At 36.3% G+C, this 23,066-nt stretch overlaps 1 protein-coding gene across 3 annotated transcripts in view; it reads left to right on the forward strand.

Annotated features, from left to right (window-relative positions):
* Positions 1 to 23,066, forward strand: part of LOC138697539 (serine-rich adhesin for platelets-like) — a 58,278-nt gene that overhangs the window by 26,564 nt on the left and 8,648 nt on the right. For 2 of the 3 annotated variants that reach the window (XM_069822861.1, XM_069822862.1), the window contains exons 8-11: positions 939 to 1,179; positions 5,373 to 5,509; positions 10,360 to 15,411; positions 21,072 to 22,161. In XM_069822861.1, coding sequence (XP_069678962.1) covers positions 939 to 1,179; positions 5,373 to 5,509; positions 10,360 to 15,411; positions 21,072 to 22,161 — 6,520 coding nt within the window. The remainder of the gene's footprint in view (positions 1 to 938; positions 1,180 to 5,372; positions 5,510 to 10,359; positions 15,412 to 21,071; positions 22,162 to 23,066) is intronic. The other variant, XM_069822863.1, reaches the window with a different exon arrangement.

Below are 23,066 nucleotides of genomic sequence, written 5' to 3' on the forward strand. Positions count from 1 at the left end.
CAGGTGTTACGTGCTCTCTTTTCTCATTTTATAGATCTCTTGGATATGGAACAACAAGTTTTGATGGAGAAATCATTGCAATAAGTGAAAGTCTCAGGAATCTTGTATCCCACATCAATAAATTTAAGAATGCAGTTATATTGTCAGACTCCAAAGCAGCTATTCTATCAATAATCTCTAAACACACACCTTCATCTCAAACAGCAAAAATAACTAAAATGCTCTCTCAATTAATATCACTCAATAAAAGAATTGTATTCCAATGGATACCATCCCATTGTGGAATCCTGGGAAACGAGAATGCGGATGCTTTAGCAAAGAAGGGCAGCACTGCTACTTACAGACCTGTTACTAAATCTACGTATTACTCTGCGAAAAGATTTATTAAATCTACGTACTTAGACTTCAACAAATAAAATTTGATAACACAATCCCAAGGGAAAAAATGGAACTCTCTGCATCAAAATCCACAACAACAACAAGTTTACCACGAAAATCGTCTGTAGCTGCATTTAGGTTGGCAACAGGCCATGATTATTTGGCCAAACACCAGCATAGAATTGGAATATATCAGTCCCCTAACTTGCCCATTGTGCTTAAAATCTGTGCTTCAGTGGTTGGCCATGATAATATCTTTGAAAAATGTTGGAGTGCAAGAGATCAAATGACTTTACTGTCAAACGCCTAGCATTAGAAAACAACAACTCTTTCCTCCAATCCATAGCATGTGTATGATCAGTTTCTTTGACTTTCAGATGGACTGTAGCCAATCAGTCACTCGTTTTCTCGCATCTCCACTCCGTTTTGTTCTCCCCATCCCTTTGCTTTGTATACACATAGCCTTTCCAAATTAGCTTTGGTTTCTCTCTTGAATGTTGTGAGGTGAGGGATTTCCACAGGGTTATGATATTATAATTTTCTACTTCATTCTCCCACAGAAAGCTGCAATATCAGCTTCCAAGACCTTAGTTACTCAAAGAGTTGAAAGACAGAAGAGGAAACTGGAATCTGGGCTTCGTTCTGCAGAAAGGGCTGCAAAAAGATTGAAATTGGAGAGCCCAAAAACACCTGATAAAAAGAAAATGGCTGCTCTGATGGTTTGTCATGGAAAAGGCTCACGGCCTCAAGTAACACCAGGAACTAAGTCATCTGCCAAACGTTCACAAAGTGTTTCAGCTGGTAAGTTACAAATCGAAATGCTGGGACCAGTTATATGCTCCATCAAGTAAAAGCATAATTAAGTTGGTCTCTAGCCTTCCAAGGCACAGTAAATTATTGAGCTTCAAAACTAGTCTTGTACCGAATTGAATCTACTTCATCTCTAATAATTCTTTCACTTCAAAATTCTGTATGGCTTACTGTAATTTTTGCTCGTTATGTTTCTGAGAATTGTATGTCTGATTTTTCTTGCGTTTGTGTGCTTTTCAGTTGTCTATAATTTCACTTTCAAACATACTGTAGTTCCCATGTATTTGAAAATAATAGGATAAAATTTGAAGCATTGTGTACTGTTTAACAAGTTCTTTATACATTGTTAGAATTTCTGACAAAAAAAAAAAAAAGAAAAGAAAAGGAAAGAAAGAAAAAACCTGTTTCCTGGAGACTTGTTTTTTGCTCTTTCTTTCATTCCCTGTACGTTTTATTGTTGTGTTATTAATGTTTACATTGAAGCATGACTTCACTTGCTCTACATCTTTGCAATTTCGACAGCCACACTTCCAATACAAGAGTTTGTTTCAAAGGTGAATAACAAAACTTTTTCAGTGTTTTATAGTGTAGGAGTTTCAAACTTATGAACTGTGTACATGATCTATAATATTGCACTAGCAATTTGAAAATGGGTCACAGTCCTGCCATCTATCCACAGTATGCGGAACCCGAATCACGCAAAGTGAAGTGAGTAGGCATTAGACACACACATATTTGCACTAGTAATAGGTGTACTTCCCCCTTCGCTCCTAAATCACCAGCCATTCAGAGTACTCGAAGTACTGTGCTATATGGAAAGAGACAAAAATGGAGTATAGCATAACTTAATTAAGAATATCGTTGGTTTACAAGCAAAACACAGTAAGTAAAAAAAAATACTACTTCTGAGAAAAAGGCATTTGAAAGTTCTTGACCAAACTGAATCCTCAAAATATTATTTTTAGTAAGTTGTTTCTCCTTATGTGTATTTAATTTTCCGATTCTGAGTTTACACACATATACATTATGTACATTATATGCACCTTCTTCTTAGAAGTAATATTTTTGACAACTTGTTTTGCTTGTAAATTGACTATATATTTCTATGTAACTGCCACAAAATAATACTACAGTAGAATCTCTATTATCGGTTGTAATGAAGGGGATGGACTTAACGGTTAAACAAAAAAATCGGATAATCCGTATCATGAAAGATTTTGTAGTTTCTTTCATGGTCTTGTATTTAACTCGCTATTTAGTGGATCAGAAGTTCACTAATTTAAGTCTGGTTGTCAACTACGAGTTTTTAAGGGACAAGGAGGCCCTTTGTAATGACTGTCTCAGGAAAGATACGAATAAAGGAGGTCTCATGTTGTAGATTTATATACTTTTTTACACTTTATTCATTTCACCCGCGCAGTTTTAACTCCAATCTCGTATTCTGATGCGAGATAAGCCACAGTTTCTCTTTCTCAAACCATTCAATTATTTCCATTTTTTTCGATACTTAGCACAACACGTTTCCTGTTAACACCCGTGGAAGACATTTTATATACAAGTTATATTATAGAACGGTAATTCGAACAGTAGACAATGCTGTGTAACGATAAAGGCTTGTAATAACACTCTCTAACAAAACATATGTAGAACCTAGTAATATGATGTACAAAACAGTACTTCATATAAGTTATTCATTTCTGAAGAAAATAGACAGTCGGATAATCCGCCAATCGGTTAATCGGGTGACGGATAATCAGGGTTCTACTGTATCTTTACCTCATGTCATCTTCTGTTTCATCAGTAGTGTTTCATATGCCTGTCTTCAAAAAAACTTCTTGTAATTATTGCTGGTGATATGGTTATCATGTTCCAAATCTTTGTTATCCAGTCACATGTAATTTCAGTTGTTGCTTGCTGTATCTTTCGTGTCGACATCATGTCATAATTCCCACCTTCCATCCGCTGTCTCCTAACATCTTTGAATTGTTATTGAAGGACTAAAGTGAGGCCACCAAAGATAAAAGTGATATTAGTCTTTGACTCCAAATTTGTCTTCATGTGACCATTGGATGACCTCACAAACTTTTACTATGTTGTAAAGCATCGGAGAAATTTTGCCACTTTCCTTACCCATCTATACACCATGCCTGCATTTCATCCATCCTTTTCTCTGGACTTTAACACGAATACCTTTAGATAATTTGATTTTTGGCATAGTTCTCTTTTGAGGCTAATATATTGTGATAACTTCTTTCATCTGATGTTATTGCTAGCACATTCTCTTCAAACCCAATGTAGGCTACGTTCTAGTATATTCAGTGTATCCATTTTTTAGCAATTATTGTATTCATCTGCATTTGGCTGATATATTACATTTAAAACTCCTGTCCAGAAAATTTTACGACACTGACTTACCTTGTTCTTCCAGTGTGATATTTATATAATATGTGATTTTTCTATACAATGCCAGTAATTTTGGACTGCTTGCTCCTACAGAGTAAACCATGCCATCAGATTGTGATAATTGTTCCATAATTTGTTCAGTCACATCATGGTGTGTTACAAAATGTGTCACTGTTTCTAAAGCAGTAACAGCGTCATTAAAGAACACAAGTTTGGTGGAGAAAAGCATGGGCAGCTTCGAATTTTTTATCAATGAACATGTGCTGTATTTTCGCGTTCTTACCTTTTCACAGCAAACCTAAAGGTACGGTCACACATCGCTACTTTTGCAGTGCAACTTTTGTACTGCAGCTGCAAAAGTTGCGTGTCGTGTTCACACGTAAGCCAAGAGTAGCGCGCTGCACGCTACTTTTCGTGCTGCGCAACCAGAGTGCTGCAAAAGTTGCAACTGGAGGTTGCAAGTCTGTTCACACATAAGGCGCTACTTTTGCAGCCACAGTCATGCTGCAGGTTTCCATCTCCGTGTTGACTTCTCAATATACATTTTGTGGTTATGTTCGCATTATTAAGAAACTCATGCAAAAGCTTCCTTATCTATTATTTGCTTTTCTGTCGTATCTAGTATTCAGAAATTGACATTATTTTTACTATAAAGCTTTTAAAAACGCTTATATATTTATATGATAATCAACAATATATTCACGTAATCAATGTTGGCAACCCTCCTGTTTGGAACTATGCTACAGAAAATAATTCTTCTTCTTCTTCTTCATGCATTAAGCCCTACTAAGGCTTGTTGCGCGCTCCAAATTATTAGTTCATTGGCTATGGAAAATTTAAAAAATGAATTATATCGTCAGCAATTATGCTCAGACTGTGTTGTGTATTAATAACTGTTACAAATAATTTATTTTCATCACATTTAACATTAAAATATATCCACACAATAAAAGTATCATTGGCACATTTGGATGGTAACACTGGTTGCAACCGCAGGAAAAGTTTCAACAAAACCGATATCAAAAATGCTGCGGCTGCAACCCTGAGAACCCTATTCACACATCGCTACTTTTAAGCTGCGCACAGCATGGAAAATAGTGGGCAGCAGGTTCGGCAGCCGCTACTTTTCGGGTTGCACCGTTGTTCACACGTCGCAGTACAAGAGTTGCGCAATTTTTTGTACTGCATCGCTCCAAAAGCAGCAATGTGTGACCGTTCCTTAATTTCGAGCAAAATTGATTTAGAATGTACAAATTACATTGCAATCATAGAAGTGTAAAAAAATGTATAAATAAAATAAATGAACGTGGAAAGTATAGAAATTTTTCCAGGACTTAAGAAAGAACCGTTAATTTTGAAGTGTATAAAAGAAGTTTTACTGTATTTCTTGTTTTGCATTCAACTCCTTTTTATCTCCCATTTTCCCCATTTGACAGACAAATTTACTTATTGAAATCAAACGTTGATGTCATACTTACGTTAATTCCCTGATTGTCAAGTTAGATTTGGAGTCTTAGTAACTCACGTTTCAAACCAGTATGAAATGGGACACTTGCCTCATTGCGTACAAATCCTATCAGCATCACAGCAGTGACATTCAGCATTGAGAGAGTTGTTAGCAGGCACTCTTAAAATTTATATTTCAACATTTATGCAAATACACAGTGTACATTTTGTGTGCGTGCACATTCACATGTATGTACAGGCTTGCGTTGATACATTTTCTGATGTGAAGTTGTATATCATGTGTTATTACTGCTTTTTTCTCTCTCTCTCTCCAGTAGAAAAAGAAAGCAAGATACCTGTTGCAAGATTTAAATCTCGTAGTACAGCACGGAAAATTGTAAGGAGAAAATCCGATACAAATGTTACTGGCAAGGATAAGAAGAGCCAACCTCTTGCATCTACATACTCCTTGGTAAGAATAGTTTGTGTTTCACAGTTGTCATTACATAGCATCAGTTCATAGATGCTGTTTATTTTTTACACTGAATTTTTATACTTATTTGTAATGTTGTGTATTTATATATTAATTTATTATTTCCAATAGACTGTGCTAATAATGTGAGTGATTTAGATTCAGACATAATAAATAGGATGTGCATCAGAGAGATGTTCTTACACTGTCTATTTTCTATTCAAAGTTAATATCAACACCACAAAACTTTTACAATAGAATCCCTCTTAACCGGCACCAATGGGATCAGGCAAGTTCAGGATACGATATTTTGGCAGTTAATTGAATAAGTATTTAAAAAAATTACTTGTTCGTATTTTATGATGTCAACTTGTTGAAACTGCAGTCATATGAAGCATATTTCTCAGTCACTTGATCATAACTAAGGGCGGAATTCATAGTTGCCACTTATAAATGAGTGAACCCTTAAGTGTTTACTTATACTCATTTCTAATTCATAGTTGTCCCTCATTCACATAATGAGTGATTACTTAAGTGAGCTGATCTGTACCCTTAAGTGACCACTCATTTTCAAAATGGATACTGAGAATGATTTTGAGGATTTTGTTGAATGAAATGAGGAAAATATACGTGTCCCAAAAAGGTATATTAGAGACATGGAGAATCCTCTGGAAATGTATAGTGAACTGGAATTTAAGAAGCGATATCGTTTTCAGATCTATTCGAAGTTATTGCTCTAGCCAAATTAATAGTTATTTATTTACTTACTTACCGGTACTTATTTATTTATTCATTCATTCATTGATTCATTCATTTATTTCTGTAACAGGGAAAAGCCCCAATTACAATAGACAATGCAGATATTTGTTAAAGAAACATAGAATTGCATATAACATGAAAAAAGAGATAAAAAGATACAAGTGTAATTACAAATTAAAAATTAAAAAAAAAAACAAACAGATACTACCTAAATAAAAAAACACAGATCTAGATATAAATGAAAAATACCAAATAAAAATATTATAATAAGAGTTAAGTATAGATATCATAGCCAAAAATGTAAAATGTAGCTGTAATTGGCAAATTACAGAGTTGATATAACACTATGTTAATAAATTCAATATACAGTGTTATATAGTAGGTCCAATAGGCTTAATTTATTTATTTAAGAAATTCACTACTACAGAACACATGTTCCAATTAGTAGGATATCTGATTATAACTATAACTACCATGCAACTAGAATTTAACATATCATGAAACTATTGCTGCATATAACTTATTCAGTACAATAATATTGATAACTCGTTGTTATAGCAACTCCACATGCAGAGCTGCTTTCGATTAGTTCAATGAGAGTCAGCTTTTGTTATGACTTCATGTCCGGCAGCTGTAAGTGAGCACTCATTACGTGAAAATAAGTGTTGTCTATGAATTCGGAATTGACTTAAGGATTCCCTTATTATAAGCAAACACTTATTACTTAAGGGTTCACTCATTTTATAAGTGACGACTATGAATTCCACCCTAAATAACATAAAACTGTGTGGATTTTCTTTATTAAAACACATCACTTAACCAAAAAAAAAAAAATAATAATAATAATAATAATAATAATTTTTGGTTCGAATATTTACTGAACACGAAATTTGTGCGAACTTCCTAATGTGGCAATACTAACATCCCAGGCTGTGGCAGTACATCCATGCATTCTTTTGTGCCTGATTATAGACAGGGAGATTCTTTACATTTTTGAAGCATCTTGGATTTCCGTATTTTCCCATCACTGTCATTGTTCTGTTTGAAGCCCTTGGGCAAGATTTCCGTTACGCACGCCAGTGTTGTTGTAGGAAGACACCTCCATAATAAACCAGTCTTGTCGGCATTATATATTTGTTCCACACTAACATAACTCTGACACAATTTTCTGGAACTGATTAATAAACTGACCCGCGGAAACTTCGTTAGCACTCCTTGTACATCTAGTTTTCGGATTTCGTCTCTCTCTTTGAATCTGTTACGCCACCCAACGAAAAATCCACACTCACCTTGCAGTTTCATTTTCTGGTGCAATTCCTTGACTTTTTCTTGTAGCATCGGCGCAGAAATGCACATTCCCTCAGATCTTTTAATTGTGAACCACTCGTATAGAACATGATCCAGTTATTCACAGTGGGACTGATGTACAGTTTTCCGATTTTCTGCAACTTTCGTAGATTCAGTTTTACTTATGAGTCACCGAAGTTGACTGCCTTGTTTGTTTATATCGTATAAAGTTGAACTTCTGACTTTATATTCGTCCATTAATTTGGATCTACTAACTACTCTCTCTATTTTCTCGAGTAATTCAAGCTTTTGCTTCAGTGTGAGGACGTTCCTCTTGTGCTCAGTGGTAGTAGCCATGATGCTATCTATCACACGAAACTTTTACATGCTGTAGGAACAGAGAAGTTCACACTTTCCTATTTAGGCTCATCCAACACCACTTCAAAACAGGCGAGTTCAAGTGGTAAATTTAAGGACATCGTCACTGTGCATTGTTTGTAAAACCCAAGCGGCAACTTATATTATTGAAACCTGGTTGAGTGGAAGAGAAGGCCTCATGGCCTTAACTCTGCCAGGCAAAATAAACCTACCTACCTACCTACCTACCTACCTACCTACCTACCTACCAACACTCTTATCTACTCCAGGGACATAACTGGATTTTCTGTTTTCACGCATAAACAATGTAAAGAGTAAACACAGTATGCAGGGTGTGTGATCCACGAAAACCACTCACATCTTCATCCGACTTTTTCCTTTTGCATGAATGACTATTTTTATTTTTCACTTATTTATTTATTTTTTTCTTTTATTTTATTTATTTTTATTTTATTTTATTTATTTATTTATTTTTTTTTTGCCTAGCCAGAAGTGCCATTGTTTTGGTATTGCCAATTATTTTGGTGCCGGATACGAGGGATTTTACTGTAGTATTCTTTTCTGGTACTTAGACCTATATTTGATCAGGTTATTTCAACATTCCATGTTTATGCCTAGTCATCTGTGCATACCAGTTGAATTGATTCAATTTATCAGTATGATTAACTTGATAAACCTCTTTGAGAAAACGGTTGAATATATTAAATTATTACCATACTCAGAATGATTTTCTTGAGTCCATCTCTTAATGATACTACCCTACTTATTAGCGAAGAAGAAGAGTTCTAAAAAGTGAGTGCAAGAAAGTTAGGGGTGGCAAAAGTGTAGGAAAAGGAACAGAGAAGAAAGTGTTAAGTGTAAGAAGATAGGGTAAGAGTGGAATAAGATAGACTATCAAACAATGAAGACAAAAATGTGAAGTGAAGTGAGAGAGAAATTGCAAGTGTAATTAAGTGAATTAGGTGTTTCAATTTTTCAATGTTATGGGTTGGGAGTAGTATCAGGGGTACTACAACTGTAGGAGTATTATAGAAATAAATATATGGAAAGAGATAATAAAATAGGAAATTTAGGAGTGAAGCGAAAAGAAAGAGATAAATATGTAAATAAACAGAGGATAGAAAAAAAAGTGATGTAAGAGTTGTAAATAAGAGTAAACAGAAAAGTCAGCAAGTAATGTAGGAGAAAATAGCTGGAAAACAATGATTAAAAGTAGGTAGGATTTGAGGATAGAGAAGAAAATAAATAACGCAAATTATTAAGGAAGGAATATGCAATATTTAATAGGTGAGCGAGAAATGGAAGGGAGACAGTCTAGGTAAGAGGGAGAGAATAGAAGAGATAGAGGGGAAAGGACATATAGCAATTCAGTCATAACAGAACATTAGAAAGTAATCAAGAAATTCTCGGCAAAGAATACATTAATAGAAAAGAGTTACATGTATTAAAGGGATGGTGGATCGAAAAACAGAAATGTGAAGGTCCACCATAACTGTGAATTGTAAAGTTGACTGACAAATATCATATCATATATCATGCTATCCTACTTGCACTTTCTTCCATAATTTGTTTACTCACATCATGGTATGTTACAAAATGTTTTCACTATTTCTAAAGCAGTAACAACGTCATTAAAGGACACAAGATTGTTGGAGGCAAGCATGAGCAGCTTCGAATTTTTATGAATTTCATTCAAAATGGGTCGCATCTTGACATTGCACACATGCTGTATTTTCACGGCAAACCTAATTTCGAGAAAAATTGATTTAGAGTGTATAAATGATATTTCGCATATGTTGGAGTTTAAAATATGATCATATAAGTGTAATAAACGAAAAACATACAACCAAAATCAATTAATCTGGAAAGTATTGGAATTTTAAGGGTGAAAAATGTTTAGGTGCAAAAAATACTAAAGAAGTTTCACTGTACATGCTTGTACTAGGACAATATTTCCAGTCTCATAAAACAAGCAAAGAAGTTCATATACCATTTGCTTGTAACAGGGGACAAAAGCCACTGGCTTAGCTCAGTTGACTAAGGCGCTTGCCTGCCGATCCAGAGGATTTGATCCTCACTTGGACTCATACCTGGTTGGGTTTTTCCGAGGTTATAAATAGCCTAGTAGTGGATACAGCATCGTAAATAACCAATTAAAAGGGAGGGGGGGACAGAACAGCTCTTGACTCTTAAACTAACCAGAATTAAGATTGATCAAAAACAGTACAAGTTTCTGTAAGCTAAACATAATTTAAAATATTTAGAAGTTAAGTCCATGAGAGGTGAATCTCTTAATCCTAAGGTGATTATCAGCCTTTGTGAAGAACCCGTAATGATTTAACATATTTCAGTTTGTTGGATGACATAGCACTGTATTTTTAATGATTGAGTAACAATATTTCTAATTATTTGTCCTCTTTTTGCAGAAAATTCCAGAGAGTTTTAATTTTAAATCTGAAGAAAGGAAGAAAGAGTTGAGGGTTTCACCTATTGAAAAGGTGAACAGAAATAAGACTCCATCTAGTAAGGGCAGAAGAGGACGCAGTCTTGTTTCTAAACAGCCTAGTTCCCCTAAACTTGAAGATACAATTAATGTCTCTGGGATTGTGGAACTATTGGAGTCTCCAACATCAATACCGTCCTCTAAGAAAGTACCTGTCACACCTTCCAGTGAAACTAAGCAGAAGAATTCTTCAAAGATAAGCCCTATTTTATTGTTAGAGAGAATATCTACTCCTCGAAAGTCCCGCAGTTCAGAATTACAAAACCTCAGTTCCCACAGAAATACACGTAGAAAGAATATGCATACTTCATTCTTGAAAAGTGCAACAGAAGATACTGATGAAAATATTGAAGAAGCAGAAAAATCTGGAACCCTTATTATAACGCCCATCTCTGGGAGAATGTCAGCGAGAAAGTTGCAGAATAGGAAATCAGTAATACGTACTCCTCTGTCTCCCTCTGGCCCATCAAATGTAAAGAAATTATCATCTACACCTAGATCAGCTACTTCCAGAGTATCATTTGTAGCTACCCCACAATCTGGTAGAAAACTAAGATATTCAAGTCGTGGAAGTCAATCTCCAAAATCTCCTGTTATTGATGTTAGCCGAATGTCACGGTCATCGCTAAAACTTGGTGATAAAATAAAGTTGAATCGTTCCTTAACCACACCGTCTTCAGTAAGAAAGTCGAAAGGATCAGCTGCGAAGATTGAACAAATGTCTGGCCAGCTTACACCATTGAGACATTCACCAGGAATTGAAGATATAAATATGTTTGTTTCCCATTCTGGCAGATCTAATGTCTCAGTTAGTACCAGAATATCCAAGGGTTCGGCAGTTGTGTCACCTAAAGATAATTCTAGCTTCATTGACTCTAATGACACTTCATTGTCTTCAAGAAAAAGACAGTCAACTACACCACCTTCAGTAAGAAGGTCAAGGAGTTCAGTAGGATCAGCTGTGAAGAATGAACCAGAATTTGGTCTGTTCACACCAAAAAGAAGTTCATCAGTAGGAGATACAAGTAGATCAGTTTCTCCTTTAAGCAGATCAGGTCTCTCAGCCAGTACCAGAAAATCCAAGGGTTCGGCAATTGTGTCACCTAAAGATAATTCTACCTTCATTGACTTTAAAGATGATTCATTGTCTCCAAGAAGAGGACAGACAACCACACCATCTTCAGTAAGGCGGTCGAGTAGTTCAGTAGGATCAGCTGTGAAGAATGACACACCAAAGAGAAATTCATCAGGAGGAGATACAAGTAGATCAGTTTCTCCTTTAAGCAGATCAGGTCTCTCAGCCAGTACCAGAAAATCCAAGGGTTCGGCAATTGTGTCACCTAAAGATAATTCTACCTTCATTGACTTTAAAGATGATTCATTGTCTCCAAGAAGAGGACAGACAACCACACCACCTTCAGTAAGAAGGTCGAGTAGTTCAGTAGGATCAGCTGTGAAGAATGACTCACCAAAGAGAAATTCATCAGGAGGAGATACAAGTAGATCAGTTTCTCCTTTAAGCAGATCAGGTCTCTCAGCCAGTACCAGAAAATCCAAGGGTTCGGCAATTGTGTCACCTAAAGATAATTCTACCTTCATTGACTTTAAAGATGATTCATTGTCTCCAAGAAGAGGACAGACAACCACACCATCTTCAGTAAGGCGGTCGAGTAGTTCAGTAGGATCAGCTGTGAAGAATGACACACCAAAGAGAAATTCATCAGGAGGAGATACAAGTAGATCAGTTTCTCCTTTAAGCAGATCAGGTCTCTCAACCAGTACCAGAAAATCCAAGGGTTCGGCAATTGTGTCACCTAAAGATAATTCTACCTTCATTGACTTTAAAGATGATTCATTGTCTCCAAGAAGAGGACAGACAACCACACCATCTTCAGTAAGGAGGTCGAGTAGTTCAGTAGGATCAGCTGTGAAGAATGACACACCAAAGAGAAGTTCATCAGGAGGAGATATAAGTAGGTCAGTTTCTCCTTTAAGCAGATCAGGTCTCTCAGCCGCTACCAGAAAATCCAAGGGTTCGCCAATTGTGTCACCTAAAGATAATTCTACCTTCATTGACTTTAAAGATGATTCATTGTCTCCAAGAAGAGGAGAGACAACCACACCACCTTCAGTAAGGAGGTCGAGGAGTTCAGTAGGATCAGCTGTGAAGAATGACACACCAAAGAGAAGTTCAACAGGAGGAGATATAAGTAGGTCAGTTTCTCCTTTAAGCAGATCAGGTCTCTCAGCCACTACCAGAAAATCCAAGGGTTCGCCAATTGTGTCACCTAAAGATAATTCTACCTTCATTGACTTTAAAGATGATTCATTGTCTCCAAGAAGAGGAGAGACAACCACACCACCTTCAGTAAGGAGGTCGAGGAGTTCAGTAGGATCAGCTGTGAAGAATGACACACCAAAGAGAAGTTCATCAGGAGGAGATATAAGTAGGTCAGTTTTTCCTTTAAGCAGATCAGGTCTCTCAGTTAGTACTAGAAAATCAAAGGGCTCAGCAGTTACATTGCCTGAAGATAATTCTGCCTTCATTGACTCTAATGACGTTTCATCGTCTTCAAGAGAAGAACAAGTTTATCGTTCATCAACCACACCACCTTCAGAAAGAAGATCGAGGAGTTCATCAGAAATTGGTGCTAGGAATAGGTCACTTTCTTCTTCAAGCAGAACCAGTGTCTCAGTTCGTACCAGAAAATATGAGCGTTCGCCAGTTCTGTCACCTAAAGACATTTCATTGTCTCCAAGAACAGGAAAGTTTGATCATTTCTCTACCACACCATCTTCGATGAGAGAATCGAGTTCAACAGGATCAGCTGTGAAGAACGAACCAGAACCTGGTTTATTTACACCAAAGAGAAGTCCATTAGGAATTGGAGATGAAAATACGTCAATTTCTCGTTCAAGCAGATCTTCTAATGTCTCAGTTAGTACCAGAAAATCTGTAGGTTCAGCAGTTGTGTCACTGAAAGATAATTCTACCTTTATTGATACTAAAGAGGTTTCATTTTCTCCAAAAACAAGATCTTCAAGAACACCTGTTAGGAATACCAGGAGGTTTTCAAAAATTCAACCATTAAGGTCTTCTGAAAAACTTGAAATAGTAACTGAGAAATCCTCAATCTCAGGTGAGGCAACCCCAAATTCATTTGTATTACCCAGAAGTGTATTAGCAGGCTCTGCAGCGCGTGACCAGAAACCCTCGTCATCAAAGAAGAGGGTATCATGGTCTCAGACTCCAAGTTCTTTGAACACAACTTTCGATTTCGATTCTGTTCGAACTCCTCGGATTTCTTTAGAAGATTTTGTATCCCCACTCTCTTCCGCTAGGAAACGAATCAATGTGAGATTGGAATCCAAAAGTATGAGTGAGAAGAAACCTAAATCTGAGCCACCTTTTAAGAGAAGGCGTTTGAGTGAGCAAATCAAAGAGGATTCCTTCAGTGACATGAAATCAGAATCAAGTAATGAATCTTTCATTACTTCAGAAGTTCAGAGATGGAAGACAAATTCTCGTCAAGCCGTTTCATTGAGTGTTGAATATGCAGGTCAAAATGCGTCAATAGTAAAAGAGAATCATGTTGTTAGGAGGAGTTTTAGAAGTGCAATGTCGCCCAATAATGTGCGTGGAGCTGAAGTGGTTGTGAAAAGTCTGAGAAGCACAAAATCTCCAAAAAATGACCTTTCAAATGTCCATGGTATAAAGCGTCTTATGAAAACACCAAAATCTCCCAAAAATGACCTTTCAAATATTAAAGGTGTAAAACAGCTAATGAAGACACCAAGGAGCCAAAGGTCCCCTAAGAACGATTTGTCTGATGTGCATGGGGTAAAACAGATTATGAAGACGCCAAGAGTACAAAAGTCTCCTAAAAATGATCTCACTAATATCCCTGGTGTGAAAAGGCTTATGAATACTCCTAGAAGTCAAAAGTCTCCTAAGAATGATCTTTCAGATGTGCGTGGAGTAAAACAACTTTTGGGAACACCAAAAAGTCCAAAGTCTCCTAAGAATGATTTGAGTGATGTTCGAGGTGTGGGGAAACTTATGAAGACTCCAAGGAGTCCGAAATCCCCTAAAAATGATTTGAGAGATGTTCGAGGTGTGCGGAAACTTATGAAGACACCTAGGAGTCCAAAATCTCCCAGGAATGATCTTTCAGATGTGCGTGGTGTGAAACAACTTTTGGGAACACCAAAAAGTCCAAAGTCTCCTAAGAATGATTTGAGCGATGTTCGAGGTGTGCGGAAACTTATGAAGACTCCAAGGAGTCCGAAATCCCCTAAAAATGATTTGAGTGATGTTCGAGGTGTGCGGAAACTTATGAAGACTCCAAGGAGTCCGAAATCCCCTAAAAATGATTTGAGAGAAATTCGGGGTGTGAGGAAACTCATGAAGACACCTAGGAGTCCAAAATCTCCTAGGAATGATCTTTCAGATGTGCGTGGTGTGAAACAACTTTTGGGAACACCAAAAAGTCCAAAGTCTCCTAAGAATGATTTGAGTGATGTTCGAGGTGTGCGGAAACTTATGAAGACTCCAAGGAGTCCGAAATCCCCTAAAAATGATTTGAGAGATGTTCGGGGTGTGAAGAGACTCATGAAAAGTCCAAGAATTCAGAAGTCTCCCAAGAATGACTTGACAAATGTTGAAGGTGTGAAGGAACTCATGAAGTCCCCTAAAGCTGCAGGGTTATATAAAGATTCTTCCTTAGGTGGCACAGATGTAAAATCACTTACTTCTCCAAAGAGCCCACAATCTGGACGTCAGACAGCACGAGCTCAGGTAAAGTCCAAGTCTCAAAGAAATGTGACTTCTCCAGAAAAAGAAGCACCACTTCAGAACTCAAGAACACGCAACAGAAGAGCAAACCTTGCACAACAGAGTCCGAAATCTGAAGCCGCTGTAGCAGAAGGAAATACGAGCAAAACACTTCTAACTTTAATACCACAGGAAGAAAAGGTGAGTACTATCTATACTTGTTATTAGGATTACATATTGGGGTCACATAGTTTCTGTGAACTAATGTGTATAGCAATAAACTAGTTTGTTTTTTCGTTGTATAATAAATGCAGTTCAGTTTCTGATACAACTGCTGTTTATAAAACTGGGGGTTGGGGGGGGGGGAATCCTAATTTATTTAGCTGCTAGATAATTTTGAAGTTAATGGATTTAAGTTGACAAAACTTTTGGGCTGTGATTTTTTATGACTTCAAATTATCATTTTAGCCATTGGTGTAGCTCAGTCGGCTGAGGCGCTTGCCTGCTGGTCTGGACATGGGTTTGATTCCCGCTTGAGCTGATTGCCTGGTTTTGTTTTTTCTGAAGTTTTCCCCAATCGTGAAGCGAATCATGTAATCTGTGGGGAATCTCGGCCTCATCTCGCTATCACAAATTCCATAGATATTAAATAACCTAATACAGTAGAACCTCTATTATCTGAGATAATTAAGGGGGTGGGCTGAACGGTTAATCGGATAATCCATACCATAACCGATTTTCGTAAATTCAGTGAATAATATTACACTTTGGTAATTTCCTCTATGGCCTTATATTTAACACGCTAGGTAATGGATCACAAGTTCACTAATTTAAGTCTCGTCAACGATAGGTCTTTAAGGGACAAGAGAACTTGTAATGCTGCCTGTGGAAAGATATGAATAGTGGAGGTCTCGTATTGTAGATTTACGTTCTTTATACAGTCCAAACTCGCGTTCTTTTGCGAGATGAGTCACAGTTCCTCTTTCCCGAAAACACACAATTATTTATGCTTTTTTTTTCTCGATACTTAACACAACAACATTTCTTTTGACACCGTAGAAGAAATTTTATATAGAAGTTACACAGTACCACAATTCGAACAATACATCATACTGTGTAAGGGAAAAGGCTTGTAATAACACTATTTAGAAAAAATAACGTGCTAATACAATGTACAGTACTTCATATATTTCTGCAGGAAAAAAGCAAGAGAAAGACTGACGGATAATCGGGGTTCTACTGTAGTTGATAAGAGTCGTTAAATAACCAACTGAAAAAATTATTATTTTCATCAAAAGAATTCATCCAATGGCTTCAGATAGTCACGGTTAATGCTTTGTGATGTAATGCCATTTGTTCACTGACAATCTGGAAAAAGTGCTTATACATTTGAGTCATAATATCCTCTACCGTGACAATGCATCATCCTGCAGTGTGTGACAGGGGACTTTGCTATCTCTTCAGGTGTGAATTTAATGATTCATCCACCCTACAGTCCTGATCTGAACTGAAACTATGATTGAGGCTTCAACAAACTGGTGTCTGAAGTGTCTCTATAAAAGTTGGTGCAGTGCTTTGCTGACTGGTTCCGCCAAATGGACGAGTGCATTAGATTTACGGGGAAGTATTTTGAGAAGCAATAAAGCCGAATGTAGAAACAGTTTGTTGCTATACATATCAGTTTGCAGAAACTTTCAGTGTGACCCATAGTAGTAGGAGTGTGATACCTCGGTGATCTTGTGTCTAGTCATACTTGGAATACTTTCCAGCATATCAATGTATGGTAATTAATTTTGACTTTGAAAAAGAACCTAACATTTGCATATCTTCATAAGGTTTGGCTGTATTTGTTCAGAGACTTGAATGTACCTTAAAATGTCTGAGAAAAGCAAACAGTGTTTGTGCTGGTTAGTTGAGAAAGTGAAGTTGCTATTGCCTCTGAATTAAAATTTGAAAATAGCATTTCTCCTATTTGTTTTGTTGTTGAAATGTCTAGACGTTTGGCAATGAAGCCATTAGTCATCTTGCACTCCTATATTTTTTAGGTATAGAATATTCTTTTTGTAGAGTTCTACATTCCTAACACAAGAGAAAATTTACTTATAAGAGAAAATCCATTGGAATTATTGCAACCTACCTTCAGTTTGGAATTAACAGAGGAAATAAGTAAATCAGACACACCAAAAGAAATGCAAAAACTTCTAGCACTGGAAACGATCAATACTAGATACCCTACAGAAGAAGGGCTACACATACATACTGATGGATCAACCACAGAAAACCTTACTGGAGCTGGAGTTACATGTACACATTTTTCCTTTTATCATTCTGTTGGCAGAGACACAACAAATTATGATGGTGAAATAGAGGCTATACACATTGCTCTCCGACAATTATTAAATCTTCCCTTAAATAAATATAACAAGACAGTAATTCTTTCAGATTCTAAAGCTGCAATTCAGGGAATATGTTCCAATGCTACAAAGAAGTCAACAAAAATTAGAGAATGCTACAAAATGTTAACACAACTCCAAAAAGTTAATAAGATTGTCCGTCTCCAATGGATTCCAGCACACTGTGGAGTCATGGGGAATGAAGCCGCAGACACACTTGCCAAGAAAGGCACAACAATAAAACAAAAATCTAAACTTAATTTCTCATATTCCTCAATAAAATGCTTTATCACTACAAAATTTTCTCATTCATATGTACAAGAAATAGAATCAAATGCTAAAGACAAAAAATGGATTACACTACTTTCCAACCCAGATATAATCTCCCAGAGACCAAGGAAAACAGCAGTTGCAGCCTTCAGACTATTGACAAATCATGACTGTCTAGCAAGTCATCTCTACAGAATAGGTATCTCAGCTTCACCAATATGTGTCCTGTGTAACGATCCAGCAGAAATGAATGAAGACCTGTGAAGCATTAAGATCAGAAGAAACTACAGTTCAAAAGTATTGGAAAGCACGACTGCTAATGGCTTCATTGCCAAATGCAAGGCACTAGACAACAACATTTTCCTAAATGTTCTAAGTTTATGGGTTCATTTGAATTGCATACACACAAAAGGGAGAGTTAAGTATTCCAGTCCTGTGTAGATGTTCTGCCAGACAGTCATGGCCAGTAATTAGTCAGTACATTGCAACTGTATATTTTTTTCGTATTTGAGGAACAATTCCTGGATTATATATAAGAATTTGTCACTTCTTGCCTTTAGCATTGTTTTTTCAGTTTTGCATGTACATTGATTGAAATTTTCTCTTGATTAGTAGTTTTACAGAATAGTAGGATAAATTTCGTTGAGTTTTTTTAAAGAATTTCTGTGCCTTTCTTAGTCTGTGGATTCATTTCCAATCAAACCACAATGTGATGGGATCCACTAAAGAATAATGTTTTGTTTTAATTTTCTTAGATGGTATATCATTTTACTGCATTCGTGTCTTTGTTGTGATTTATATTTTGATATGGTTATATTGCAGATATTTTGTCTAAATTACAATATGGGGTGATAATGCTTGGTTTTTGATGGAAGATACTTTTATGAACAAAACTCGCTTAGACTTAAGTAATTTTAATCAAAAGAAATTCCAAGTGTTTTTCTCGTTCTCCCAATGCACACCTTAGCTAGATTGTAAATTCTGAACCCTATATATGACAATACTTCGTAATTGCACTTTAACCTGTGAAGTGTTTGTATGGAATTGTATTCTTTTAGTTATAGTTGAAATTTGCTTTAGTTATCAAAAAAAATGAATGCATGACACTGTATTTAACATATAGGCCCGGTTTCTTCAGCCTTTGTTATAATGCACCTAACATAGCGTTAATTAACTATAAGTTAAAAGTATGAATTGCTGTTAAAAATATTGCGTTTCTTCGACTTTACATTTCACATTTTAACATTCTGTTTGTTAACTCTCTGTTAGGACCAGAGATTCTAGAGTTTAACCATAACCTATAACCAAATATAGGCTCACTTCTGTTTTCTGAACTCTGACAATTGCGATTCTCGCTTGTTTTCGCTGTTTGATTCAGAGAGAATAGAAGTCTTTCTATTCTCTCAGGTTTGATTTCTGCTTCTTTCCTCGTCTGTATCACAATAGCGTGGAGCGGCATATTGGTATTGCTGTTATGAAATGGAAAACACTGGAACAAAAAGAAATGTTGGGACTAATTTCTCTTCTTTCGAAAGAAATCTTCTGCTGGAAATTATTTCCCAGTATAAACCAATTAATGAGAATAAACAAATGGATCTAAGTTGAAAGCGAAAAGTGAGGCTTGGAGAAAATAGCCTATACCTTTGTATGAACTTCTGGTCCGTCAAATCACAGAAATCATCCCCTCTGTTTATATATTCATGGATATCATTTTCTAAATAATGCAGATATATAAGTTCAGCATCTAACGCACCAGCCATATTGGATACTTCTATGCTAACAGAGAGTTAAATGATTGAACTGCATGAAATTGGGCAGTTAAATTAACATAGGTTTTAACAGCCTGTTTGTACTAACAGCAGTTGAAGAAATGCTTCAACTGTTAAGTTTACAGTTAAAATGGAATAACACACTGTTATAATTTAACAAAGGTTGAAGAAACCGGGCCTTAGTATGGTCGTGGTTGAGACTTTGGAAGTAGATACCTTTGAGAATTTTTTTGTGGCAGAACTCTTAGCTTGCTACTTTTTTTTTTTTTTAATTGGTGGCACTTTATATGCCTGTTACAATAAGTTCCAGGTCTCTTATGGACCCTTGCCTTTCGCAGTCGTATGGAGAAATATGATTATGTTACATTGATGTTTTCATCTTCCTTAGCTTGCTACATATTATTTCCCCTGACTACAAATGTGGCTCATAGATGTCGCTAATGTCAAGGAGCATAGATCAGAGACTAGCCAGAGTGCACCACAGACAGTGGTTCTACATTACACTTGTAATGAAATTATGATGATGTAAAATTATTAAGATGTAACAGGGGAAGTGGAGTATCCAAAGAAAACCTTGTGTTGCCTGGATCACTGGCTTACACAACACAAATTGTGTGATTCATGGTTTGTTTTATATAAAAAAAAATAATTTTTGTCGCTAGTGTATATTGTTACCTTGTGGTATCTCCCCTTCCCTTTTAAAAGAGTTGGCACATTTAATTTTCATTTTGTGTTGTAAATGGCAGATAGATGCGAGAGTTATGAAAAATTTAAAGGAACAATGTAATGCTTAAAGTAAAGATATTTTTCGCATCATCTTAATTTTGTTTTAACAATAGGAGTTTTGCCAGGAACGTCAATGCTTATCTATATAACAAATATTATTAGTTTACAATAATTTGTCACATTTATTTGGTTTTTAATGTTTTCGGCTTGATTAAACCATCTTCAGAAAAGTTTTATGCCTAAATACATGAAAGTGATACAAACAAATAAACCAATTAAATGAATCTCTTTAGAAGTAGGTGAACATAAAATAAAATAAAAACATTACAGTATTAAAACTGGGCTATGTGAGCCATGATCAAAGTTAATCTAATTTTAGTATTTAATAACTTTGATCATGGCTCACATAGCCCAGTTTTAATACTGTAATGTTTTAATTTTATTGTATATTCACCTACTTCTAAAGAGATTCATTTAATTGGTTTATTTATTTGTATCACACACACATGTACCACTTTCATGTATTTAGGCATAAACTTTTCTGTTAAAAAGCCAAATAAATGTGACAAATTATTGTCAACTAATAATATTTGTTATATAGATAAGCATTGACGGTTCCTGGCAAAACTCCTATTGTTATTGCATCAGCTTATCGGCCCTTATCATGCCTTTCAAATTTTTTATTTTGTTTGCTTTGTTGTAGGTTATTTCTGCTGTTGCTGATAGTACCACAGCTACAACTAGAAGCACACGTAACAAGAAAGGATCAACATCAATTGAAAGTAGTTCAGAACCACCAAAGAAACGAGGCAGAAAGGAAGAAAGTAAAATATATGCTGACGAGGATTTGCCCTCGCAGTCTAAAAGTGGTGCTAGAGTCCACTTCGACATCCCAGGCACTCCACCTACACCAGTTAGATCTTCAAGAAGAAAGAAGGTTACTGATATCGTGACCTCTCCTGTTGAGAAGGGAACAAGAAAATTGAAGGGAAGCACAGAAGAAACAAAACCAGCTGATGGTGTGAGTGATCAGACAATTATTCCTTCTCCACCAGGCAGACGCACACGGGGAACTAAGGTTCCTGTAAAAGAAGCTACACCTACTAGAAGTAAACGAGGCGCAAAAAAGGTTGTTGAAGTAGATTCTCCACCTAAACAACAGCAGAACATCTCTGTGGTTAATGAAGATACACACCCAGCTAAGAGAAAGAGAGGTGCTACTGCTACAGTTGTGATAGATTCATCACCACTTACTAAAAGAAAACGGGTTGCTACTGTTGCTGCAAGTGCTGAGTCTCCTGTACCTTCTAAAAATCGAAGAGTTGCTGAATCAGCTGTGGAGGTGGAGGTTCCTCATTCACCAGTTGTAAGGAAAACAAGAGGTAGAACAGCTACCGTTGTAGCAGTATCAAGTTCAGCTGATGGAAGCATTTCTGATTTTGACACAACCAAACAGCAGAAAACGAAAAGTTCGGGATCTCCTGTGAAAAGAGGGAAACGGGGTGCTAAGGTTGTCGAAGTTACTCCCATTATTGCTGAAAACAGTTCTGATGTCATCACTCCCAAACAGGCAGAATCAGCTTCAAGATCTCCTGTGAAAAGAGGAAAACGGGGTGGCAAAGTTGTCAAAGCTACTTCCGTTACTGCTGAAAGCAGTTCTGATGTCATCACTACCAGACAGACAGAAAAAGATTCTGGAACTCCTGTGAAAAGAGGAAAACGGGGTACCAAGGTTATTGAACTTTCTGTGACTCCAGAGTCTCCAAAAAGGTTACGAGGTGCTAAAACTTCAGGTAAATTTAATATTCTTTACATCTATTTATGATAGAAATAAAATCTAAAAATTTAAATATATGGAATAAAGAATATAATTACAAACAAGAGAAATAGAAATAAAATAATACAATCAATATAAAAAAGGAGATACAGTAGTATTACAAAATTTGAGACCGAATGAGCAGCGCTCGTGTTCGATCGCAGTTCAGATATAATATTAATAGGCCTATAAGAGAATATAAAATAAAATAGGAAATAAAATTAAAATTACAGTTACAGAAATAGATTTCATATTTTCAGACTAGCATGCATAATAAGCAGTTTTGTCATTGGCAATCTGATGTTTACACACTGAGCTAGTGCAGCAGTCTGGCAGGCAGATTTATTAATCAATAAAATTGGCAAACTGTAACTTTTCCTGCCAGTAACTTGGCAGTCTGTGAGCATTGTTTGATTTGGCTTTGATGTACTTCATTTTACGTCATTAATTTCCATTGAAGACAGTAATGTCAAGATCCGTGATCCCAAAAACTTATCCTCTTAGGATGCACTGTTATACTTGTTAGGAAACTTGCTTAACCCTTCCAAGTAAGCACCTCATGATGCACTGCATGTCTGCGTCATTTCATAGCACCTCTGGAAGTGATTTTCTGTCATTTGGTCGAATTCCCTGGGGTTTCCCCCCCCCCCCCCCCCCCCCGTTGGAACATATTTTAACTTCATTTTCAATCCAAGCAATAGCAAAAGAAAAGTCTGCAGTCAAAATTGTTTGACATGTACCATATGAAATACGTACTTGTTAGAATGGCTTACCCCCCCCCCCCACACACACACACATTTTTTTCAATTTGACTTGTGTGAGATGATCGATGGTCATCTTCTGTGGACTTTCTTCCCTCTTTAAATTGATTGTATCAAATAC

The sequence above is a fragment of the Periplaneta americana genome, chromosome 4 (assembly GCF_040183065.1).
Source record: "Periplaneta americana isolate PAMFEO1 chromosome 4, P.americana_PAMFEO1_priV1, whole genome shotgun sequence".
Classification (NCBI taxonomy): domain Eukaryota; kingdom Metazoa; phylum Arthropoda; class Insecta; order Blattodea; family Blattidae; genus Periplaneta; species Periplaneta americana.